At 44.9% G+C, this 20,650-nt stretch overlaps 1 protein-coding gene across 1 annotated transcript; it reads left to right on the top strand.

The window, feature by feature from the left end:
• The first annotated feature begins 2,625 nt into the window (after window positions 1-2,625).
• LOC132873373 (annexin A3-like) lies at window positions 2,626-19,071 on the top strand. Its single transcript, XM_060908862.1, has 14 exons — window positions 2,626-2,727; window positions 2,941-2,981; window positions 4,155-4,190; window positions 7,586-7,667; window positions 7,789-7,883; window positions 8,106-8,219; window positions 8,843-8,933; window positions 9,020-9,099; window positions 9,192-9,248; window positions 14,839-14,932; window positions 15,048-15,143; window positions 15,281-15,339; window positions 15,955-16,077; window positions 18,736-19,071. Exons 2-14 carry the CDS (start codon window positions 2,967-2,969, stop codon window positions 18,793-18,795), a joined length of 1,002 nt encoding a protein of 333 aa, XP_060764845.1. The 5' UTR covers window positions 2,626-2,727; window positions 2,941-2,966; the 3' UTR covers window positions 18,796-19,071.
• Window positions 19,072-20,650: the final 1,579 nt, after the last annotated feature.

The following is a 20,650-nucleotide window of genomic DNA, read 5'->3' as shown; positions in this document are numbered from 1 at the left end:
GCTGCAGGTAATCTTTAATGACGTCGCTGTACCTTGTGTACAGGGTCGTGTCCGTCTTTAGTCTCCTCTTGAGGCCTTCAAACCTTCCCTTTGCGACCCTGAAGTTGTCTGGGAGATCTGGTTTATCAGGTCGCCATGGTAACTCCACTTGGTAGCGGCCATTGTTATGTGTTACTGTCTGTTCAAAGTTCTGGAGTGCCTCTGCTTCTTCTGGGCTCCTAGCTTTCTCGTGGACAATGCCCAGAGACTCCACCTCCCAAAAGGCATGCAACTGTTTCACAATCTGAGTGTCCTCTTCTAGACTGATGTGCATACAGGTCGCATCAGTTACACTGGATGTTGATACTGGTCCTTGCAAAGCCCACCCAAAGCTGCTCTCTATGGCCACTAATGAATTAGTCAATCTCTGGACCTTGCCTGACACAACCTTCCAGTAGAAGTCTCCGCCTATTAACACTGAGAGTTCTGGATCATCACAGCCATCTAGTGAGAAATCAGCTAGTTGTAGACCCTTTCTCTCCATCTCTTCTTGTAAGGGTTTGCCAGGGACCTTTATCACAGCACTGCACACTTGGGGGGTTTCCACAGCTTCAATCTCGATTCTTTGCTGTGAATCCCACACATTTTCCATCCACACCTTCACGACGTTGCGCTGTACTGTTGCAGGTGTGGTGGATCCAAAGGTATGTAGATTTAGTGTCTCCTGTCTTACCACTGGTAATCTTAGTGCCTTTGCCACATCCTCACGAATGAAGCTTCTCTGACTCCCTCCGTCTAACAGGCAGCGCACTATCTTTCTCCCTGCTGGACCACCTGCCCATGCCTTCACAGTTTGGAGCAACACTGTGTTCCGGATGTCAGCTTTCAGTTTTACTGTACTGGACACCGATAATACAACAGTCTCTGTATTGTTATTGCTAGTGTCTGTCTTAGCTTCATTTAGCTCACAAACTGACTGATGATGTCTGCGACCACACAGAGCACATATAACACCTTTAGCTCTGCAAAATTTGGCTATGTGTTTTGGGCCAAGGCAAACATAACATCTTCCCATCTTCCTCAGTTTCTCCTTGTGAGCAGACACAGACTTATCTGGACAATGTTCTGGTTTGTGGTTCTCACTGTCACAATACACACAGGTCTGAGGGGCATTACTAGCTGTGTGCAGTGCCGTTGCTGAAGGTACACTCCACTTCTTTGGTTTGTTCTCACAGAAAGGAGCTGCTTTGCCAAGCGATCTGTTATTGGTCCGAATGTCCCTTTGTGTGATACCTGGTCTTGTAAGCTGTAGTGCTCTCTCTCTGCTTTGGACTTCATTTTACAGGAAACGGATGAGTTCAAACACCTTCCATTCACCACTGGAGTCTGTCTGGCGGGTGTAAGCCAATGCGATGTCTTCAGGTATAAGTTGTAATAGCACTGGGCATAACAAACAGCCATATGTGTCACTATGAACTCCTAATGATTCTAGACTGCGAATTTGTATTTCACATTCATCATAGAGGTGTCTGAGAGCTACTACATCTGCTGATCTCTTCACTGGAGCCAGGTTCAACAGTTTTGACATGTGTGCACTGATTACAATATCCTTTCTTCCAAAACGGCTCTCAAGCAATTCCACTGCTGCATCATAATTTCCATCAGTCATAGTAAGTCCTGCTGCAGCTCTTGCTGCTGCTCCAGTCAAGTAGGACTTCAGGTAAATGAACTTTTCTCTCTTAGACAGGGCATCATTGTTATGAATTGCTGTTTCATATTGAGACCAGAATTCTTGCCACTGGCTTATTTCTCCACTGTATTTCTCTATGATTAGCTTGGGCAGTTTAACAGTCTGTGTACCTGGCGATTTGACTGAATTGATACTTGCATCGCTCACCCGCACACTCACTGGGTCACGTGCCTTCTGAATCAGTCTGGTGGCGCGAGCCTTCCACGTGAGAATGCGGTCCTGGTACTCCTGAGTGTTTGCAACTTCCGTCTCCAGTTCGTCAGTGGCCGTTTCGTCCTCAATGCCTTTGTCCAAGTCTATTAAACTTTCCTCCTTTGTTGACAGTACTGACAGCATTTCACGGAGTTTATCACAGTCGGGTACATCCTTGCTCACCTCCTCCTCAATGCGAGTCAACAGCTTTGTTGTTGAGGCGCGGATTGTCCCCCGCTTCTTCTTCATCCTTTCCATGTGCTCCGTCATTTCTGCATCCAGCTAGCATTAGCTTCCCACTTCAGTAAAGCTCAAAGTGAGAAAAAAAAATATTCCCGGGTTTCGGCACCAAAATGTAGTGTCACGGAAGCTTCAATTAATGAACACGACGTAATTGTCTTTGTGAACTTTTACTGAACACAATGCTGCAGCATTACAAAGAGGAAAAATATAAATGGGCAATACAAACAACCCACATCGGCATCTTTTACTTCGGAGATTCATTTCCTAAAAAAAAAGACGTCAATGCACACAAGCATTTCCTTAAATCGGGCTTCAAAATAAAAGCACTTCCTGTTCACGTAAATAAAACAAATCAATCAAAATTTAACTAACATTCATTTACATAATTTCTACAACAAAATATAATGACTGCTTGTCTAATATTAGCCTCAATAATTTACAACAAAGGCATGCTCATTTCAGAAGGTGATTCACTTCGTGCCTTGGTCGGGTGTTCACCTGGTGTCTAAACATCAACCTGGAAAAGACTATCGTGTGTTTCAGGAGATTATCATCGAGATAAGGTAATAATATGGACTTTTCATGTTCTGGAGTGTAACAGAAGCTCCAGTGCAATCTTTTCTCACTATAGAGAGCTCCAGGTGATCTAATAAATGAATAATGAGCAGAACCTGGTGTTTTTGTGCACATACCAAATCTGAGAAAGTCTTAATTGTTGCCCTGTTAGAAATTTAAAATGTGTCCATCTGTAACGAGTGTCTAATCTCTCACTGCAGGTGTAAAACCCAGCCTCACATCTGGAATGGCTTCTCCATGGGTGAGTTGAAAAATTATTCTGAATTAACACAGCAGTATAGATCAGGGATCTTCAGTCTTATCCAGAAAGAGCTGATTTTCCATCAAAAAACTGAAGAGAAATTAAAGTATATGCGACAGAAAGAACCTTTTTGCCTCTTAGTGGCTGTAGATTTCTTTAAAATCTGATCACTGAAGCAAGATTCTGGTATTTGAAGAAATATAATGTCCCACGTTGGTGGTATTGTTGTTCAGTGAATAACAGGTTCTGTTAGTTATAGTCATATTGTTAAAATGCAAAAGTTTATACACCCTTAAGATAAGAGACATTTTGTGTTTTCAGGATTGCATAAGTTTAAAAAAAAAGAAAAGAAAAACCCATCTTTGAGATCCTTTCAAGATTACATTCATTCATTCATTCATTCATTTAAAACACAGGTTTCAAACCTTGGTGGTGGAGAACCCACTTTCCTGCACCCTTTAATTCCTGTTTTTCTGCTCACACACCTGATCCAGTTAATCAGCATTAAAGTGGGTGTGTTACAGCAAAGGAATGAATGTAATACACAGTTAAGTGGATCAGGTGTGTGTGTGTGTGAAAGAGAGAAAACTTTTGCACACAGCATTTACACTGTACACAATTAAAATCTGTGTGTATTTTTTAAAAGAAAATTTTGAAAACATTTCGTTATTTGTGATAATGAAGGAATATGTGTGAAAGTGAACACTAAATGTCTTGTTGCCGTAAACTTGTTCGACTTCTTTGTCATCGTTTGTTTTGTATGAAGGGGTGGGAACCTCTGATTTAACCCAATGGCATTTGAGGAATGTGTGGCATGGCACTGAATTTAAGTGTTGACTAAAATCTGCATTTCGAATTATTTTTATTTATTTATTTTTTTAATGAAAAGCCAAACCACAGATTCATGTTTGCTTACCTGGGACATCCTGCCATTTTTTTTCAGCTCAATCACCATAGCAGTAAATGTTTAACTTCAGGATCATTTTAAAAAGAATCACAAAGACAAACGCATGATGAGAAAGTAGAAAATATGAAATTGAAGTGATATAAAAATGTTTTACATCACAAACCAAGGATGTGAGGGTACAAACATGAACTGATATAAACATCAGTGTGTCACACATTCAGTCTTGAGGATTCAGATTATACACTCGTGTGTGTTCTGTGTTTCAGGATTTGAGCCTCTGTTTGGACTCGCCATCCGTCTCTGTAAGGACTTCCTTGTGTTTTCTTCATCTTCATTTTTTACTCACAAGCAGGTTATTAAAGGTGCCATAAGTAAAATTTGGCCACTTGTCAAATTCATACTCCACACTCCAAACAGATAGGGGGCAGTATATCAACACTACCGCTGTCATATAATTAGAATTATCACTCACTGAATCCAACGTAAAGCTTTTTAAGTTGACCCATTACCGGGTTTACTGTGAGTTGGTCTAGTGGTTAGCATGTCTGCCTCTTGACCAGGAGATCGTGAGTTCTATCAAAGACCATCAAAAAATGGTACCTACTGCCATCTGGCAAGGCACACTGCAATACAGATGTGAGTAGGGAGTCAAACTCTCATAGTTTGATATGTAGGCAAACTGAAGGGTATTTAAGGTGTCAGGGAGGGAGAAGCAGATGTGAGTTTTTACCAGCTGCTCAAAACACTTCATGATGGCTGATGTCAGCGCAACGGGGTGGTAATCATTCAGACAGGTGACCTCTGACTTCTTAAGGACAGGAATGACAGTGGATGTCTTGAGGGAGGTGGGGACCACAGACTGTCTCAGGGAGAGGTTGACGATCTTAGTGAACACCTCCGCCAGCTGGTTGGCGCAAGCCCTGAGAGCACAACCTGGAATGCCAGAGCTTTGTGAAGGTTGATCCTTTTGCAGGACCATCTCACATTAGCTGTTTCTAGGATCAGCGTAGCCGCCTCCCTGCTCACATGAGGACATATGGTGGGTTCTTTGTTGGCCATATTGAAATGAGTATAGAAGGTGTCAAGCTCTTTCAGGAGAGACGCAGTAGGCTGGACACTAACTCTGTTTTTGGGGCGGCACAGTGGTGTAGTGGTTAGCACTGTCGCATCACAGCAAGAAGGTTCTGGGTTTGAGGCCAGCAGCCAACAGGGGCCTTTCTGTGTGGAGTTTGTATGTTCTCCCTGTGTCTGCATGGGTTTCCTCTGGGTGCTCCGGTTTCCCCCACAGTCTAAACACATATGGTTAGATTAACATGGGGTGGCCTTAGGGTGAAGGTTGGGCTGAAGTGCCCTTGAGCAAGACATCTAACCCCCAACTGCTCCCTGGGTGCTGTAGTATAGCTGCCCACTGCTCTGGGTATGTGTGTGTGCTCATTGCTCACTTGTGTGTGCATGCATGTGTTCACTGCTTCAGATGGGTTAAATGCAGAGGAGGAATTTCACTGTGCTCGAGTGTACATGTGACAGATAAAGGCTTCTTTTTCTTGTCCTTTTTGCAGTGTAATCCACTCCACATGAGTTTGAGGTCAGAGCTGTGGAAGTTGGATTCCACTTTGTCCCTGTAGTCCCTCTTAGCATTTCTAATGGACTTCCGGAGGTCGTATCTGGCTGCTTTGTAGGCATCAGGGTCACCTGAGATGAAGGCAGAAGTCCACGCTTTGCGCTTAGTGTGAATCTCACTGTTAACCCAGGGTGTCTGGTGTGGATATGTGCAGACGGTGGCTTTTGGAACAACATTGTCATTGCACTTCCTTGTACAGCCTGTGACAGAGTCAGTAAATTCATCAATGTTGACATCAGCTACATTCTCAAACATCTGCCACTCAGTTATCTCAAAGCAGTTCTGTCAGACCCGCATCAGCCTTGCTGTCCCATTTGTAGATGTTCTTGGAAACTGTTTTTTCCTGTTTGAGTTTCTGCCTGTATGTGGGCAGCAAGAATACAGAACAATGGTCTGCCTTTCCAAAAGCTGGTTTGTAACAGTCTTTGAATGGGGTGTAACACTGATCCAGTGTCTGATAACCTCTGGTAGGAAAAGTAATGTGCTGGTGGTATTTTGGGAGGACCTTCTTCATGTTGACTTTGTTGAAGTCTCCCAACAGAATAAATGCTGCCTCTGGGTGTGTTCTTTATTCCGTTAATAACACCATACAGTTCATTTAGCGCCGAAGATTTTCCAGCTTGTGGGGGATATAACCAGCTGAGAAGAGCACGGAGCTGAACTCTCTAGGGAGGTAAAAGGATCTAAATTTAATGGTCAGCAGCTCCAGAGACTGGACCAGTGCATTGCTAAGATGGAAACATCCATGACCCATGAATAGTTAACCATAAAGCACATACCCCCTCCCTGTCCCCTTGACTTGCCTGAGCCCTTTGTTCTGTTTTGCTGGTAAACAGTGAAGCCGTCCGACGTGATGACACAGTTGGGCACACAGGGCTCCAACCATCTCTCTGTAAACACCAAAACACAGCAGTTTCTGATGTCCCTTTGGTGATTAATCCATGCGTGCAGCTCATCCAGTTTGTTGTCCAATGACTGAACATTAGCGAGCAGAATGCTGGGCAGAGGAGGCTTGTTGTTTCTCTGTCATGAGTGGCACAAAACTCCAGCACGCTTCCCGCTCTTTGTTTTCCTCAGGTGACACGGGAGTAAACAAAAGACCCAAGGGAGTGCAGCGTCTGTGATATCAAAAGTCAGTTTAAAGTCCAAACTGGCTAACGGTCGTGACTCAAAAAGTGTTTGTCGGTCATACTGAATGTTGTCAGCTGTCCATTGCTAGCAATGATGACTGCTTCATTAGGATGCACAGAAACGCAGATGGGCTGCGAGGCCCACACCAGAGCGACAGAGTCGTCCGCAGCGGTGGCATGAATGGCCTGGTTGAGCTACTATGGAATGTCTGGTTTCATGAGCTCTCGTATACTATTCTCCTCTCCTAATGAAGCGCCTTGCCACAGTAAGGTAAGACAAACAGCGTTGTGCCCCCATCGTGTTGTCTCTCTGGACCTCCAGACCTGATGCCAAGTGGTGCACACAAGTGCCACAGACCTGACGGGTATGTAAGTTGCCCCACAGTGATAATTGACTTGCTGAGTGATGCCATCCATTGGCCATTTGAGTGGCTCTTCCACGTCATCTGGTGGTGTGCCATTGACCCAGTTGGGTTCATCTGCCGCACTGCAACGAAAAGCGCCCTGCTGCCAGCACCTTATTGGCGATGTACTATTAAACCCATAGCTGGAACCCAGGCAGGTGCTACCACTCCAGGTCAGAGCAGACCTGGGAGCAATGGTGATTAAGGAGTAACTCCACTTTCCCCAATAATCAAGTCCTCCCGGACCTGAGACTCACCACCGGTTGCAGTTTAAAGTCACACCCAGGACTATCATCCTGAATGTATGATGGCTCTGTATGTGCAAAAAGAGCCAATAATAAAAAGTAAATAAACACTAAACACATCTTTGTATCTCGGCAAAACAATACACAGATGTCTTTTCACATAATGTCAAAACTGTGATTTCTTCACGTCCTGCTGATAATTTTGTTTACTTTTTGAATGTTTTGAACTAAAATTCTTACCTGTTCTTACATATAGCACCTTTAATGTGCTGCTTGTTGTTCTGTTCTGTGTCTCAGAGTCAAGGAACCGTTAAGGATAAATCGAGTTTTAATGCAGATGAAGATGCTGCTGCTTTAAGGAAGGCCATGAAGGGAATCGGTGAGAGGAATGCTTCAGAAATCCTCCATTATTATGATGTTTGCAGTCACTTCCTGAGTAAATATAGGTGAAGAACCACCGATATTGTCTCAAAGATTTTGTGTGTGTGTGTGTGTGTAAGGTGTCAAAGAGCAGACGCTGATCGACATTCTGACTCAGAGAAGCTGCGCTCAGCGTCAGCAGATCTGTAAAGCGTACGAGGACGCAACTGGAAAGGTACAAACTTTTATCCCTTTTGTAAAAGTAACTGGTGATGGGTTGCTGTGGTACAAGAGGAATAAAACACTCAGGAACATTGTGTTATAGAAAAATCATTAACTTCAGCATGGTAACAGTAACTCCGCTCCATCACACCATCCCATCTTTCAGTACTTTAACAATGTTCATCCAGGACTGTCATTTCCAGTGATTCAGCTTTTCTGTGATGTTGATTTGTAGTCTCTTGCGGACGATCTGGAGGGAGAAACTTGGGGACAATTTGAGAACATCATAGTGGCTCTTGTCACCCCGCCGGCGCATTTCGACATGCAGGAAGTGAAAAAGGCAATTAATGTAAGACCTTTACATTTTTATATTCTCTGTATTGTCTTGTTCTGTGGTTTTTAACAGTAATCAAATACAGTCAGATATATTTACGATCCGGGGCGGCACGGTGGTGTAGTGGTTAGCGCTGTCACCTCACAGCAAGATGGTCCAGGTTCGAGCCCCGTGGCCGGCGAGGGCCTTTCTGTGCGGAGTTTGCATGTTCTCCCCGTGTCCGCGTGGGTTTCCTCCGGGTGCTCCGGTTTCCCCCACAGTCCAAAGACATGCAGGTTAGGTTAACTGGTGACTCTAAATTGAGCGTAGGTGTGAATGTGAGTGTGAATGGTTGTCTGTGTCTATGTGTCAGCCCTGTGATGACCTGGCGACTTGTCCAGGGTGTACCCCGCCTTTTGCCCGTAGTCAGCTGGGATAGGCTCCAGCTTGCCTGCGACCCTGTAGAACAGGATAAAGCGGCTAGAAATAATGAGATGAGATATTTACAATCCTGTTTTCTCTAATTTAATCATGGCATCAATTAAAACATACATTTTCACACACACCAGTAAAAGTGTGTGTATTCCTGATAGTCTCTGTGACTTCACACACTTGTGCACTCTCACTCTCTCTCTCTCTCTCTCTCTCTGCCATCTCAGGGAGTTGGAACCACAGAGAAAATTCTGACCGAGATCCTCGCATCCCGATCTAACCAACAGATCAAGGCTCTGTCTGACGCATATTTACAGGGTCTGTAGTCTGATTTCTTCTTGATTAGATCGTGTGATTATCACACGCTGAAATGTTGATGTAATGTTCATGGCGGTGTGTTCCAGACACAGGGAGAGCACTGATTCACGATCTGAAGTCAGAGGTTTCAGGGGATTTGGGGGAAACTCTGCTCATCCTCGCTGAGGTTGGTGCATTCTGGGAAGTTTTGCATCACTGTCTGATGAAGTTGAATGAAAACGAGTAACGTGTAACGTGAACACTTTGTTTAACTCACAGGGCAAAAGGGACGATAATAAAAACGTGGACGCTGCTCAAGCCAAAGATGATGCGAAGGTAAAGTGAAAGAGAAACTGCAGATATTTGTTTAAATGCTCTTTTCATGTGTTGGAAGCAGGAAATGATGAGGGGTGTAAATCAGGGCAACACCGTGGTGGAGTGGTTAGCACGGTCATCTCACAGGAAGAAGGTTCTGGGTTCAAGCCCAGTAGACGACGGGGGCCTTTCTGTATGGAGTTTGCATGTTCTCCCCATGTCTGCGTGGGTTTCCTCCTGATGCTCCAGTTTCCTCCCACATGAGATGAGGTTCACATGGGGCAGCCACATTAGGCTGAAGTGCCCTTGAGCAAGGCACTGAACCTCCAACTGCTCCCCGGGCGCTGTAGTATAGCTGCCCACTGCTCTGTGTGTGTGTGTGTGTGTGTGAGAGAGAGAGAGATTGTGTGTGTGTAGCACAGGGTGTGTAGCACAGGGTGTGTGTTGTGATGCGTCAGTGCAGTAGTACTGAGGTAGTAGTGCTTGTAGTTAGTGCATGCTACATGCTGTTTCAGCTTGCTACTTTCTGCTTTCAGCTTCTGCCACCAGCTAGCCCCCTTTCAAGGGCGAAAAGAGGAGCCGAGTGCGTAAGTCTCCTCTTGCTGGTACATGGCCTCTCCACCGCCAAGACTCCTACAGTGCCTCCTCTTGGCCACACATGGTAACTGGGTCCTTGCAGGCCCAGGCTATACTGTGGGGGATCTCGGAGCAGCAGTGGGCCCCAGAGGCGCGGTGTGCAGGCCCACCTTAGGGTGGATACGCCCTGACCTCGCCAGCCACAGCCCCAGTTATGGGTAAATAGCCCCACTGCCGTGTGGGTCAGCCTTTTCAGGCACGGCTAAGGGAGCACACCCCGACAGAAAAGCAAAAGTCTTCAATGGTAGAACAGGCAGATGATGGTGGCTGACCTGTGGGGGGCATCACAACGGCTGGGAAGGCGGATGAAGGCTGCAGCAGAGCTGGGTCCCCAGTCATCTTGGTTTCCATGCCACTGGATTTTGCCCCAGATCTGCCAAGGACCGTGTGGTGGCTGTCCGTGCACCAGCCTCCCCACGTTAAACAGCATCACGCACAAGCATCCTCTACAGAAAGGGATTCCACCCTACCATCCAGGATTAAAGTCCTATGGCGATCAGCAAATGGTGACGGGGGCAGGATTGTGTAATCTGGAAGCCCCTAGTCATGAGCTGGCACATCAGGCAGTGGGTGCCAGATACAGTTGCCGGGCTCCTGGACCAAGGCAAAGGAGCCCCTTGGCAGCTGCACCCACGACTGAGCAGCCCTATTTAGGATCCACTCTGCTCACCCCTCATGGGGAAGGGGCTAGAAAAGGTGCCCTAAAAATAGCTTGCCTTACACCACCCGACTGGATTACCGCGTCCAGAGGGAACACCATACTACGGTCAGAAACACAAGCAAATAAACTTTGGAGCCTGGAATGTGCGCACACTGATGGACTACACCTCCAGTGATAGACCTGTGAGACAGACTGCCATCATCGCTAGAGAACTACGAAGATGTCAGATTGACATAGCAGCCCTTTTGGAAACCCGGCGGGCAGACGAAGGGCAACTGAAGGAGGAGAAGGGAGGTTACACTTTCTTCTGGAAAGGAAAACATGCTGATGAGCCTAGGATCCATGGGGTTGGTTTTGCCATTAAGAACCAGCTCATCAGGCACCTCTCTGAGCTTCCTGTGGGGATCAGTGAGCGCCTCATGACCATCCGCCTGGCCTTGACCAACAACCAAACAGCGACTATAATGAGTGCTTATGCTCTTACCCAAGACTCTGATGTGGAAGAAAAAGAGACCTTCTATGCCTGCCTAGACCAAATCCTGTCTAAAATCTCCAGGGTGGACAAGATCATCTTCCTCAGGGACTTCAATGCCAGGGTTGGCCGGAATCAACATCTTTGGAAAGGCACAATAGGAAAGGAGGGCATGGGGAACATAAACTCTAATGGAGTGCTGCTTCTAAGTACATGCGCTCAGCACAACCTCGTAGTCATCAACACTCTGTTTCGGCAGAAAAACAAGCTCAAAGCATCTTGGAGACACCCCCGCTCTAAGCAATGGCATCTCATTGACTATGTCATTGTAAGAGCCAGGGATCGCAGTGACGTGAACATCACAGGGCCATGATCAACTCGGACAGCTGCTGGACTGACCACCGCCTTATCCGTTCCACAATGTCCATCAAACTTAGAAAAACAAGGTGGGTTCAAAAGAAGCAGATCAAACGAAGGCTGAACCTTGACAACCTGAATGATACTGCCATCCAACAGCAACTTCAGGACTACCTTGGGAAAAGCCTTCAGCAAGAGTACCCCGACAACATCGAAGAGCACTGGGGCCTTCTCAAATCCACCATCCTTGACTCCTGTGAATCCACCCTTGGCTATAAGTCTAGAAAACACCAAGACTGGTTCGATGAGCATGACACAGAGATAGAAGATCTTATCTCCAAAAAACGAAAAACCTTCCAGGCCTGGCAAAATGACACAACAAGTGAGGTCAAAAGGATAGCTCACTCTAGGGCTAAGGCTGAAGTTCAGAGTCGGGTGAGGGAACTAAAAAACACCTGGTGGACTGAAAAGGCTCTGGAACTCCAAAGACTTGCAGACTCTGGAGATACAAGAGGATTTTTCAGTGCTATGAGAGCTGTTTATGGCCCCAGCCACCACGGCTTAAATCCCCTGCGCTCAAAGGATGGGAAGACACTTTTAAAAGACAACTCAGCCATCAACACACGCTGGAAAGAGCATTTCCAAGAGCTCTTGAACCGGGACAGCTCAGCTGCACCAGACATCTTGAGCCAGATCCCCCAAATGCCCATCAGAGAAGACCTGGGTGTTCCTCTCACCGTAACTGAGGTTGTCAAATCCATTAGGAGCCTAAAGAACAACAAGGCCGCTGGTCCTGTTGGGATCTCCTCAGAAATCTTAAAGGAAGGGGGACCAAAGCTCTGGCACCACATCCACCAGCTGCTTCTCAAGGTCTGGGAGAGAGAGGAGCTACCCTCAGAGCTCCGTGATGCCCAGATTGTCACCATTTTCAAGAAAGGGGACAAAGCTGAATGTGGAAACTACAGGGGCATCTCACTTCTATCAACAACTGACAAAGTCCTCGCCCGCATACTTGCCAACCGCCTACTTCCACTGTCTGAGGAATTACTCCCAGAATCTCAATGTGGTTTCCGCCCATCCAGAGGAACAACAGACGTGATCTTCACTGCCCACCAGCTACAAGAAAAGTGCTGCGAACAAGGGCTGCCCCTGTACATGGCCTTCATAGATCTGACAAAGGCTTTTGACTCTGTTGACCGCCAGGCTCTATGGAGCTTACTATCAAAGTATGGATGCCATGACAAATACATCTGCATACTGAGGCTCCTTCATGATGGCATGTCAGCTACAGTGCTTAGCAATGGTGGCTCTGAATCTGAGCCTTTCCCTGTGGAGACAGGAGTAAAACAGGGCTGCATCATTGCACCTACCCTGTTTGCCATTTTCATTGCTGACATACTCCATCTCATTGGCCAAGAACTGCCACAAGGGATCCCAATCCTCTATAGAACAGATGGCAGGCTGTTCAATCTAAACAGATTCAAAGCCTAAAGTAAAATCAGGAACACCACCATCATGGAACTTCAGTATGCAGATGATAATGCCATTGTATCACACTCCCCAGATGAACTCCAGAGCATCCTGAATGCCTTTGCCAAGGCATACACAGCCCTGGGTTTGGCATTAAACATCAAGAAGACACAGGTCCTGTTCTAACCATCACCCAACCAGCCCTTAACCCAGCCTACCATCAAAGTACAGGATGCTACACTGGAGAGTGTGGACCACTTCCCCTACCTTGGCAGTCTGCTCTCCTCCAAAGCTGACATAGACTCTGAGGTCAATCACCGCCTGAGCTGTGCCAGTGGAGTTTACGCCAAACTCAGAAAAAGAGTCTTTGATGACAGAGACCTGAGACCCCAAACTAAAATCCTGGTTTACAAAGCTGTAGTTCTTCCCTCGCTGTTGTACGGAGCAGAAATATGGACCACATACAGCAGACACCTAAAAGCTCTAGAACAATTCCATCAAAGGTCCCTGCGAAAAATCCTGAAGATCAACTGGCAGGACAAACGCACCAACATCAGCATCCTGGAGGAGGCAAATATACCCAGTATCACAACTATCATACTGGGTATATTTGCCTCCTCCAGGATGCTGATATCATAATGAAGCACCAACTCCGCTGGACAGGCCACGTCATCCGCATGCCAGACACCCATCTCCCAAAGCAGATCCTGTACTCCCAGCTAGAAGCAGGTCAGCGTGCCCCTGGTGGCCCAAAGAAACGCTACAAAGACAACATCAAGACCAATCTAAAGAAGTTCAACATAACATCTAGTAACTGGGAGGATTTGGCTATGGACAGACATAGCTGGAGGAAAGCAGTGCATGAGGGTGCAGCACACCATGAAAACGAACTCCACCGTGCCACACAAGCAATGCGGCAGCGCCGAAGGGATCACATGGAAAAGGCTCCAGCAGTACCCACCACCTCCACTTTCCCGTGCCCACACTGCACCAAAATATGTGGATCAAGGATTGGTCTCTATAGCCACCTGAAGATCCACAAGTAGAAAACCCTACTGAGAGGACAGTCATACTTGTTTCGAGTGACCGCTGATGATGATGATGATGGTGTGTGTGATTGCTCACTTGTGTGTGTGCATGCACGTGCTACCTGCTTCAGATGGGTTAAATGCAGAGGAATTTCACAGTGTGCTTAAATCTGTGCTTGCGTGTATGTGTGATAAATAAAGACTTCTTTAAAAAAGGGTTAAACTGGGCAGGAGTGCAGGGAGGCAGAGCTTTTACACCATAATTAATTTAATTTAAATATTTAATGTGATGAATGCTACAGAAAAACATATTAAACAACTAAAAGTGAGCTAAAGTCCCACCCCTCCCATTCTAATAGTTCAGGATATAGGAGGCATGACTTCTGTGCTCATTCCTAACAAAAGAGGTGTGGCCTCTGCATCTATTTGACCTAATGAGGAGGTGTGGTTTCTGTGCTTATTATTCCTAATGAAGGAGGCATGGTCTCTATGCTTATTATTCCTAATGAAGGGGGTGTGACCTCTATGCTTATTATTCCTAATGAAGGAGGCTTAGCCTCTGTGCATAATTTTCCTAATGAAGGAGGTGTAGCATCTGTGCTTATCATGAATGACGGAGGTGCACTTTCTATGGTTATTATTTCTAATGAAGGACGCATGGCCTCTGGGCTTATTTCTAATGAAGGAGGCGTGGCCTCTTGGCTTATTATTTCTAATGAAGGAGGCGTGGCCTCTGGGCTTATTATTCCTAATGAAGGGAATGAAAACCCTACTGTATGTTTATTTGTCCTAATGAAAGAGGTGTGGCCTCAGTGCCTGTCAATCCTAATGAAGGAAGTGTGGCCTCCCACTTCTCAATGCCAACACCCTTTTTTCTGAATGAACTGAATAATTTGTGCAATATTAAACCACGTGTATTGTCTTGCATCATATCATAAACCTGCGTGTGTCCGTCTTCCACACTGACCCTGAGGCTTCCCTGCACAGGCCCTGTACGAGGCCGGAGAGAAGAAATGGGGGACAGACGAGGACAAGTTCATCGATATCCTCTGTCACAGGAGCGTTCCTCAGCTCCGACAAAGTGAGAGTCAGACTGGAGACACAAATCTAATTCTGTCCTGGAACAGAACTTGTACAGAAATCTGAAGTGTGTGTGTGTGTGTGTGTGTGTGTGTGTGTGTGTGTGTGATTTAAAGCCCTGGTGGAATATCAGAACCTGAGCACAAAAACCCTGCATCAGAGCATCAAAAGCGAGATGTCTGGAAGTACAGAGGAGGTTTTACTGGCCATAGGTACGACATGGTTTTATCTTTTTGTAAACGTTGCGTTTCGTGTCGATCTTACATGAATATTTTTTTAAACATTAATTTCATGAAACAAGTGTTTTTACTGATAATTGTTTTGAATGTGAATGTGTGTGTCCTTGCAGTGAAATGTGTGACGAATGCTGCAGCTTACATGGCAGAGCTTCTCCATGAGAGTATGACGGTAAAGAACATAAACAGATCACACAGCAGATATAGAGAAAGAAAAATAAATTAAGAAAAAAGAATAAAAAATAAAAATTATATATATTTACAAAAGTACTAAGAAAGTGAGAAAAAATAATCTGGTCAGAACCAGAGAGGGAGAGAGACTCACACACTTCAAAATAATAAGTGAAGAAAATTTCTAACAGAATGTGAAAAAAGCAAAGAAAGAGATTCAGAGGAAAAGGCAAAAGACCAACAGAAAATTAAAGCAAAAAAGAAAGAACAAAATAGTGAGAAATAAAGTGAATGAAGTAGAAAGATAAGTAAACCTTAGAGACACGCCCGTCTGTCCAGCTCAGAGGACACACCCGTCTGTCCAGCTCAGAGGGACACGCCCGTCTGTCCAGCTCAAAGAGACACGCCCGTCTGTCCAGCTCAAAGAGACACGCCCATCTGTCCAGCTCAAAGAGACACGCCCATCTGTCCAGCTCAAAGAGACACGCCCATCTGTCCAGCTCAAAGAGACATGCCAATCTGTCCAGCTCACACTCTCATACAAAGCCAGTAGTGTATCTATACGGCGAGTTGAGACTTGACGTCCCCTGGTTAATTTGTTTTGGTTATTTTTCAGGGTTTCGGCACCGATGAGGCCACGCTGACTCGGATCATGGTGAGCCGCTCTGAGATCGATTTGAAGGACATCAAGCTCGAGTATGAGAAACTGTACGGTCGCTCCTTGTACTCCGATATCGAGGTACATTAGAGCAAAGAGTTTACACAAACACTCACACAAACACTGTGTGTGTAATTCTCTGCCATGACTTCCTACTTTGTCTGAATTTTGATTTAAGGGGCGACTCACCCTTCCCAGAATCCAGTTCATCCATTTTGAAGTCACATGGCTGTTACTCTGTTCATTCCCTGTACAGCAAAACCTCTGCAAATTCATGGTTAATGATCCCTCTGGAGTCCACCTCAAACCTTTTCTTCATTTACATGTCACATGGAAGTTTAGAGTAGAATACTCCTGATATTTTCTTTCCTTTGTGGCCGATTCTGACCGGTTCTGGTCCATTACAGCAGAAAAACCATACAGAAACAGAACGGATCGGTCGAAAGAATTTAAAATAAAACTACTTTGACAAAATATCTATAGTTTCACATTACAGTTTATGATCTACTGAGAAGAGAGTGGACTCAGATTGAAAATTTAAGAGTGCCTCTTCCAGGTCCCTCCCCCTCCACTGTGCTTCAGCCCCGCCTCCAAAGCCCCTCCCTTCAGAGTAGGCTGGCCTGCATGTAGAGGACAGCAAGCACCATGACTGAGGTTGTCTGATAACAGGGCCTGTCCTTAGATGGAGTTAAATACGCAGTAAAGCGCTCGTGAGATGATTTATCTGTACAGACCCATCAATATCAGGACAAACAACCAAACCTGGGCACTTCACACACACACACACACACACACACACACTCTTACAGCAACTCAACAACAACTCAAACCAGAAGCCTTAGCGTCAGAAACAAGCTAACGTTAGCCCGACTGCAGTGTCGCTGTAGCGTCAGATCTGTGTTACGGTGTTACTGTAACCAGTACAGCTGAGATTTGTGGTTAATTATTTTTTTTTAATTAGAAGCGAGGTAATTACTGACCTGTCAAACCGGAACATGGCGAACTTGGCAGCGGGGGGAGGGGCTGCCCGGAGCGTGTGCACGAGCAGTAATGGACACTGTCAGACACTCCTCCTCCTGCCTCTGATTGGTTGTTGTGATTCGGTCGCGGTGGATTCATGCACGTGGCATTCAGAGCACTGGGTGGAGTCAGAAGAGCTCCACCCCCTTTTCACAGATTATCTGTCTCATGTCGGACCGTGAACACAGTGACGGTTTTATAAATACAGTTTTAAAGAGTTATTTTATACGAGTTCCATACTGCAGGGGAAGAGAAAACAATAACGACACAAACAGCTGAATGAAAGGAGAGAACAGAAAGGAGTTAAGAGGAAAAATAAAAAAGAAAGAAAATGAATGAAAAGGGCAAGAAAGGAAAAAGTAAGAATGGAAAGAAAGAAAGAAAGAAAGAAAGAAAGAAAGAAAGAAGATGAATGAATAAATTAATGAAATGAAAAGGGGAAAAAAGGAAGAAAGAAAGGACAGATGGAAGGAAAGAAAAAAGTGAATGAATGAATGAATGAATGAATGAAAGGGCAAGAAAGATGGAATGAATGAATTAATGAAAAGGGCAAGAAAGAAAGACTGATGGAAAGAAAGAAAGAAAGAAAGAAAGAAAGAAAGAAAGAAAGAAAGAAAGATGAATGAATGAAATGGGTGAATGAAAAGGGCAAGAACGAAAGATGGAAAGAAATGAATGAAAAGGGCAAGAAAGAAAGAAAGAAAGAAAGAAAGAAAGAAAGAAAAGGGCAAGAAAGAAAGATGGAAAGAAAAATGAATGAATGGAAGGGCAAGGAAGAAAGAAAGAATTAATGAAAGGGCAAGAAAGGAAGAAAGAAAGAAAGATCAAGAAAGATGAAATGAATTAATTAATTAATGAAAAGGGCAAGAAAGAAAGATTGATGGAAAGAAAGAAAGAATGATAGGGCAAGAAAGAAACAAAGAAAGAAAGAGAAAGATGGAATGAATGAGTGAATGAATGAAAAGGGAAAGAAAGAAAGAAAGAAAGAAAGAAAGAAAGAAAGAAAGAAAGATGGAATGAATGAATTAATTAATGAAAAGGGCAAGAAAGAAAGATTGATGGAAAGAAAGAATGAATGATAGGGCAAGAACGGGAAACGTAAGGAAGTTTGGAAAGGAAGAAAACGAAAAGGACCAGAAAGGGAAAAGGAAAGAAATTAAAGGAAATTTTTAAGAGTCGAATGGGTCTGATTCAGTGAATCGAGTGTCTGATTTGATCTGTCTGATTCCACCTGGATGAATCAGCTTACTGTATTTGACTCTGATAGTGACGATGAAATCCAGCTTCAGTTATTAGATTGTTAATTATAGAATTTTTAATCCTGTAACTCTGTAAAACTTCACACACAGATTCAGATGAACCGGATCGAACCGTTCATTAAAAGCAGTTGATTCATGAAAAAGAAATGACTCGTACCCAAACGATTCCTCTCCAGAGCCGCAGTGATCTTTTCATCCTCCAGTGTGAATCAGATTCAGCAGCGTGAAGCTTCCACACGGTTTCTCTTACAGGAGCAAATCTTTTCATTTGCACTTAAGAATGAATCCAGTGATTGAGAGGAGAAAAGATCTGATTTTTTTTAAACGGAACATAAATCCCTGAAGTACTGAGGCTGATTGAAGGTGTTTATGGAGTGTAAAGTCTCCTGCTGTTTGTCTGATGTATTATTTCTGTGATAGTGTGTGTTGTGTAAAAGCTGTATAAACCTGTGTGTTCCAGTCTGAAACCTCAGGAGATTATCAGAAAACCCTGCTGGGGCTCTGCGGAGCGGACGATTAGGCCTGAGCTCAGAACCGAGCTCAGAACCCACCTCATCACCCTGAAAAACATGGAGGAGCCGAGATGAAGTGATGAAACCACAACACGGTGCTGCTTCCTCAATCTTCACCACAATTCTTTACATTTTTACTCACAAACGATCTGAAAACTCTTGATGTTAGATTATAGATATTACAGATCCTATATGAAGTATGATGTGTGGATGGAACTGATGGATTTAACCCTTTATATTCTCTGCAGTGAAGTATTTTACACTGGGAAGATTCTGAGAAATAAATAAACAAAATTTAAAAACTAATTATTGACTCTGAATTTGTTTACAGCAGACAACAAAAACTGAACAAAATTAGACAAAATGACGGCAAATTAATTTCTTACTCTAATTAACCACAGACTTTTAATCACTTTTCAATCAGCAAATAAGCTCCACTTTTTCTTTCTTTCTCTTTATTTATTTGTTATTATGACTTTAATGGGGCAGCACGGTGGTGTAGTGGTTAGCGCTGTCGCCTCACAGCAAGAAGGTCCTGGGTTCGAGCCCCGGGGCCGGCGAGGGCCCTTCTGTGCGGAGTTTGCATGTTCTCCCCGTGTCCGCGTGGGTTTCCTCCGGGTGCTCCGGTTTCCCCCACAGTCCAAAGACATGCAGGTTAGGTTAACTGGTGACTCTAAATTGAGTGTAGGTGTGAATGTGAGTGTGAATGGTTGTCTGTGTCTATGTGTCAGCCCTGTGATGACCTGGCGACTTGTCCAGGGTGAACCCCGCCTTTCACCCGTAGTCAGCTGGAATAGGATCCAGCTCGCCTGCGACCCTGTAGAAGGATAAAGCGGCTAGAGATAATGAGATGAGACTTTAATGGATTCTTTAGTATCAAACCAAATCAATAAAAATTTGCCAAAAGAGAAAGAAATGGGTAAAAAGAACAAATGAGGATAAAATTCAGAAAAGAAAACAAAAAAATGGCAACATGATAAAATAGAAGGACCAGAGCAGACAGAACACAGTCGTTATTATTTGTTTTCTTTATTATCACATCATTTCTTTTCAGTTTTATTTTTACAAGTAATCAGTAGGACTTGTCCAGCATCAACGTCCAGTCTGCCGCTGCTTCTCCATGGCAACAGAGGAAAAGCTGATGTTGGAAAGTGTTGAGAAGACGCCATCATGCATACAGTCTCACACCCCTCCCATCATGCATACAGTCTCACACCCCTCCCATCATGCATACAGAGTCACACCCCTCCCATCGTGCATACAGTCTCACACCCCTCCCATCATGCATACAGAGTCACACCCCTCCCCCCACTAGGGAAGTCTGACCACAACCTGGTTCTTCTACAGCCAAAGTACACCCCCCCGGTTCAAAGGCAGCCTGCAACAACTAGCTCCATCAGGAGGTGGTCCCCTGAAATGGAAGATGCCCTCAGAGACTGCTATGACATCACGGACTGGGATGTGCTGTTTAGCCCACACTGTGAGGACATAGAGAGGCTGACACACTGTCTGACAGATTACCTTAACTTCTGTGTAGACGTGGTCTCCCCCGCTAAGACTGTACAGTGTTACCCTAATAACAAGCCATGGGTAACACAGGAAGTCAAAGCTGTCCTCAACAGGAAGAAGGCCGCCTTCATGAGCAGGGATAGGGAGGCAATGAAAGCAGCACAGCAGGAGGTAAAACGCTGCATGAGGGAAGCTAAGGACAGCTACAGGAGAAAGGTGGAGCAGAAGGAGAACAGCATGAGGGAGGTCTGGGAAGGTGTGAAAACCATCACAGGCCACAATACAAAGACCAGAGTCGTTGAGGGGACAGTGGAGAGGGCAAACGAGTTGAATGACTTCTTCAATCGGTTCAAC

This window comes from Neoarius graeffei, chromosome 25, assembly GCF_027579695.1.
Source record: "Neoarius graeffei isolate fNeoGra1 chromosome 25, fNeoGra1.pri, whole genome shotgun sequence".
Taxonomy (NCBI): domain Eukaryota; kingdom Metazoa; phylum Chordata; class Actinopteri; order Siluriformes; family Ariidae; genus Neoarius; species Neoarius graeffei.
The sequence above is the reverse complement of the archived record's forward strand: the minus strand, read 5'-3'. Positions and strand labels throughout refer to the sequence as shown.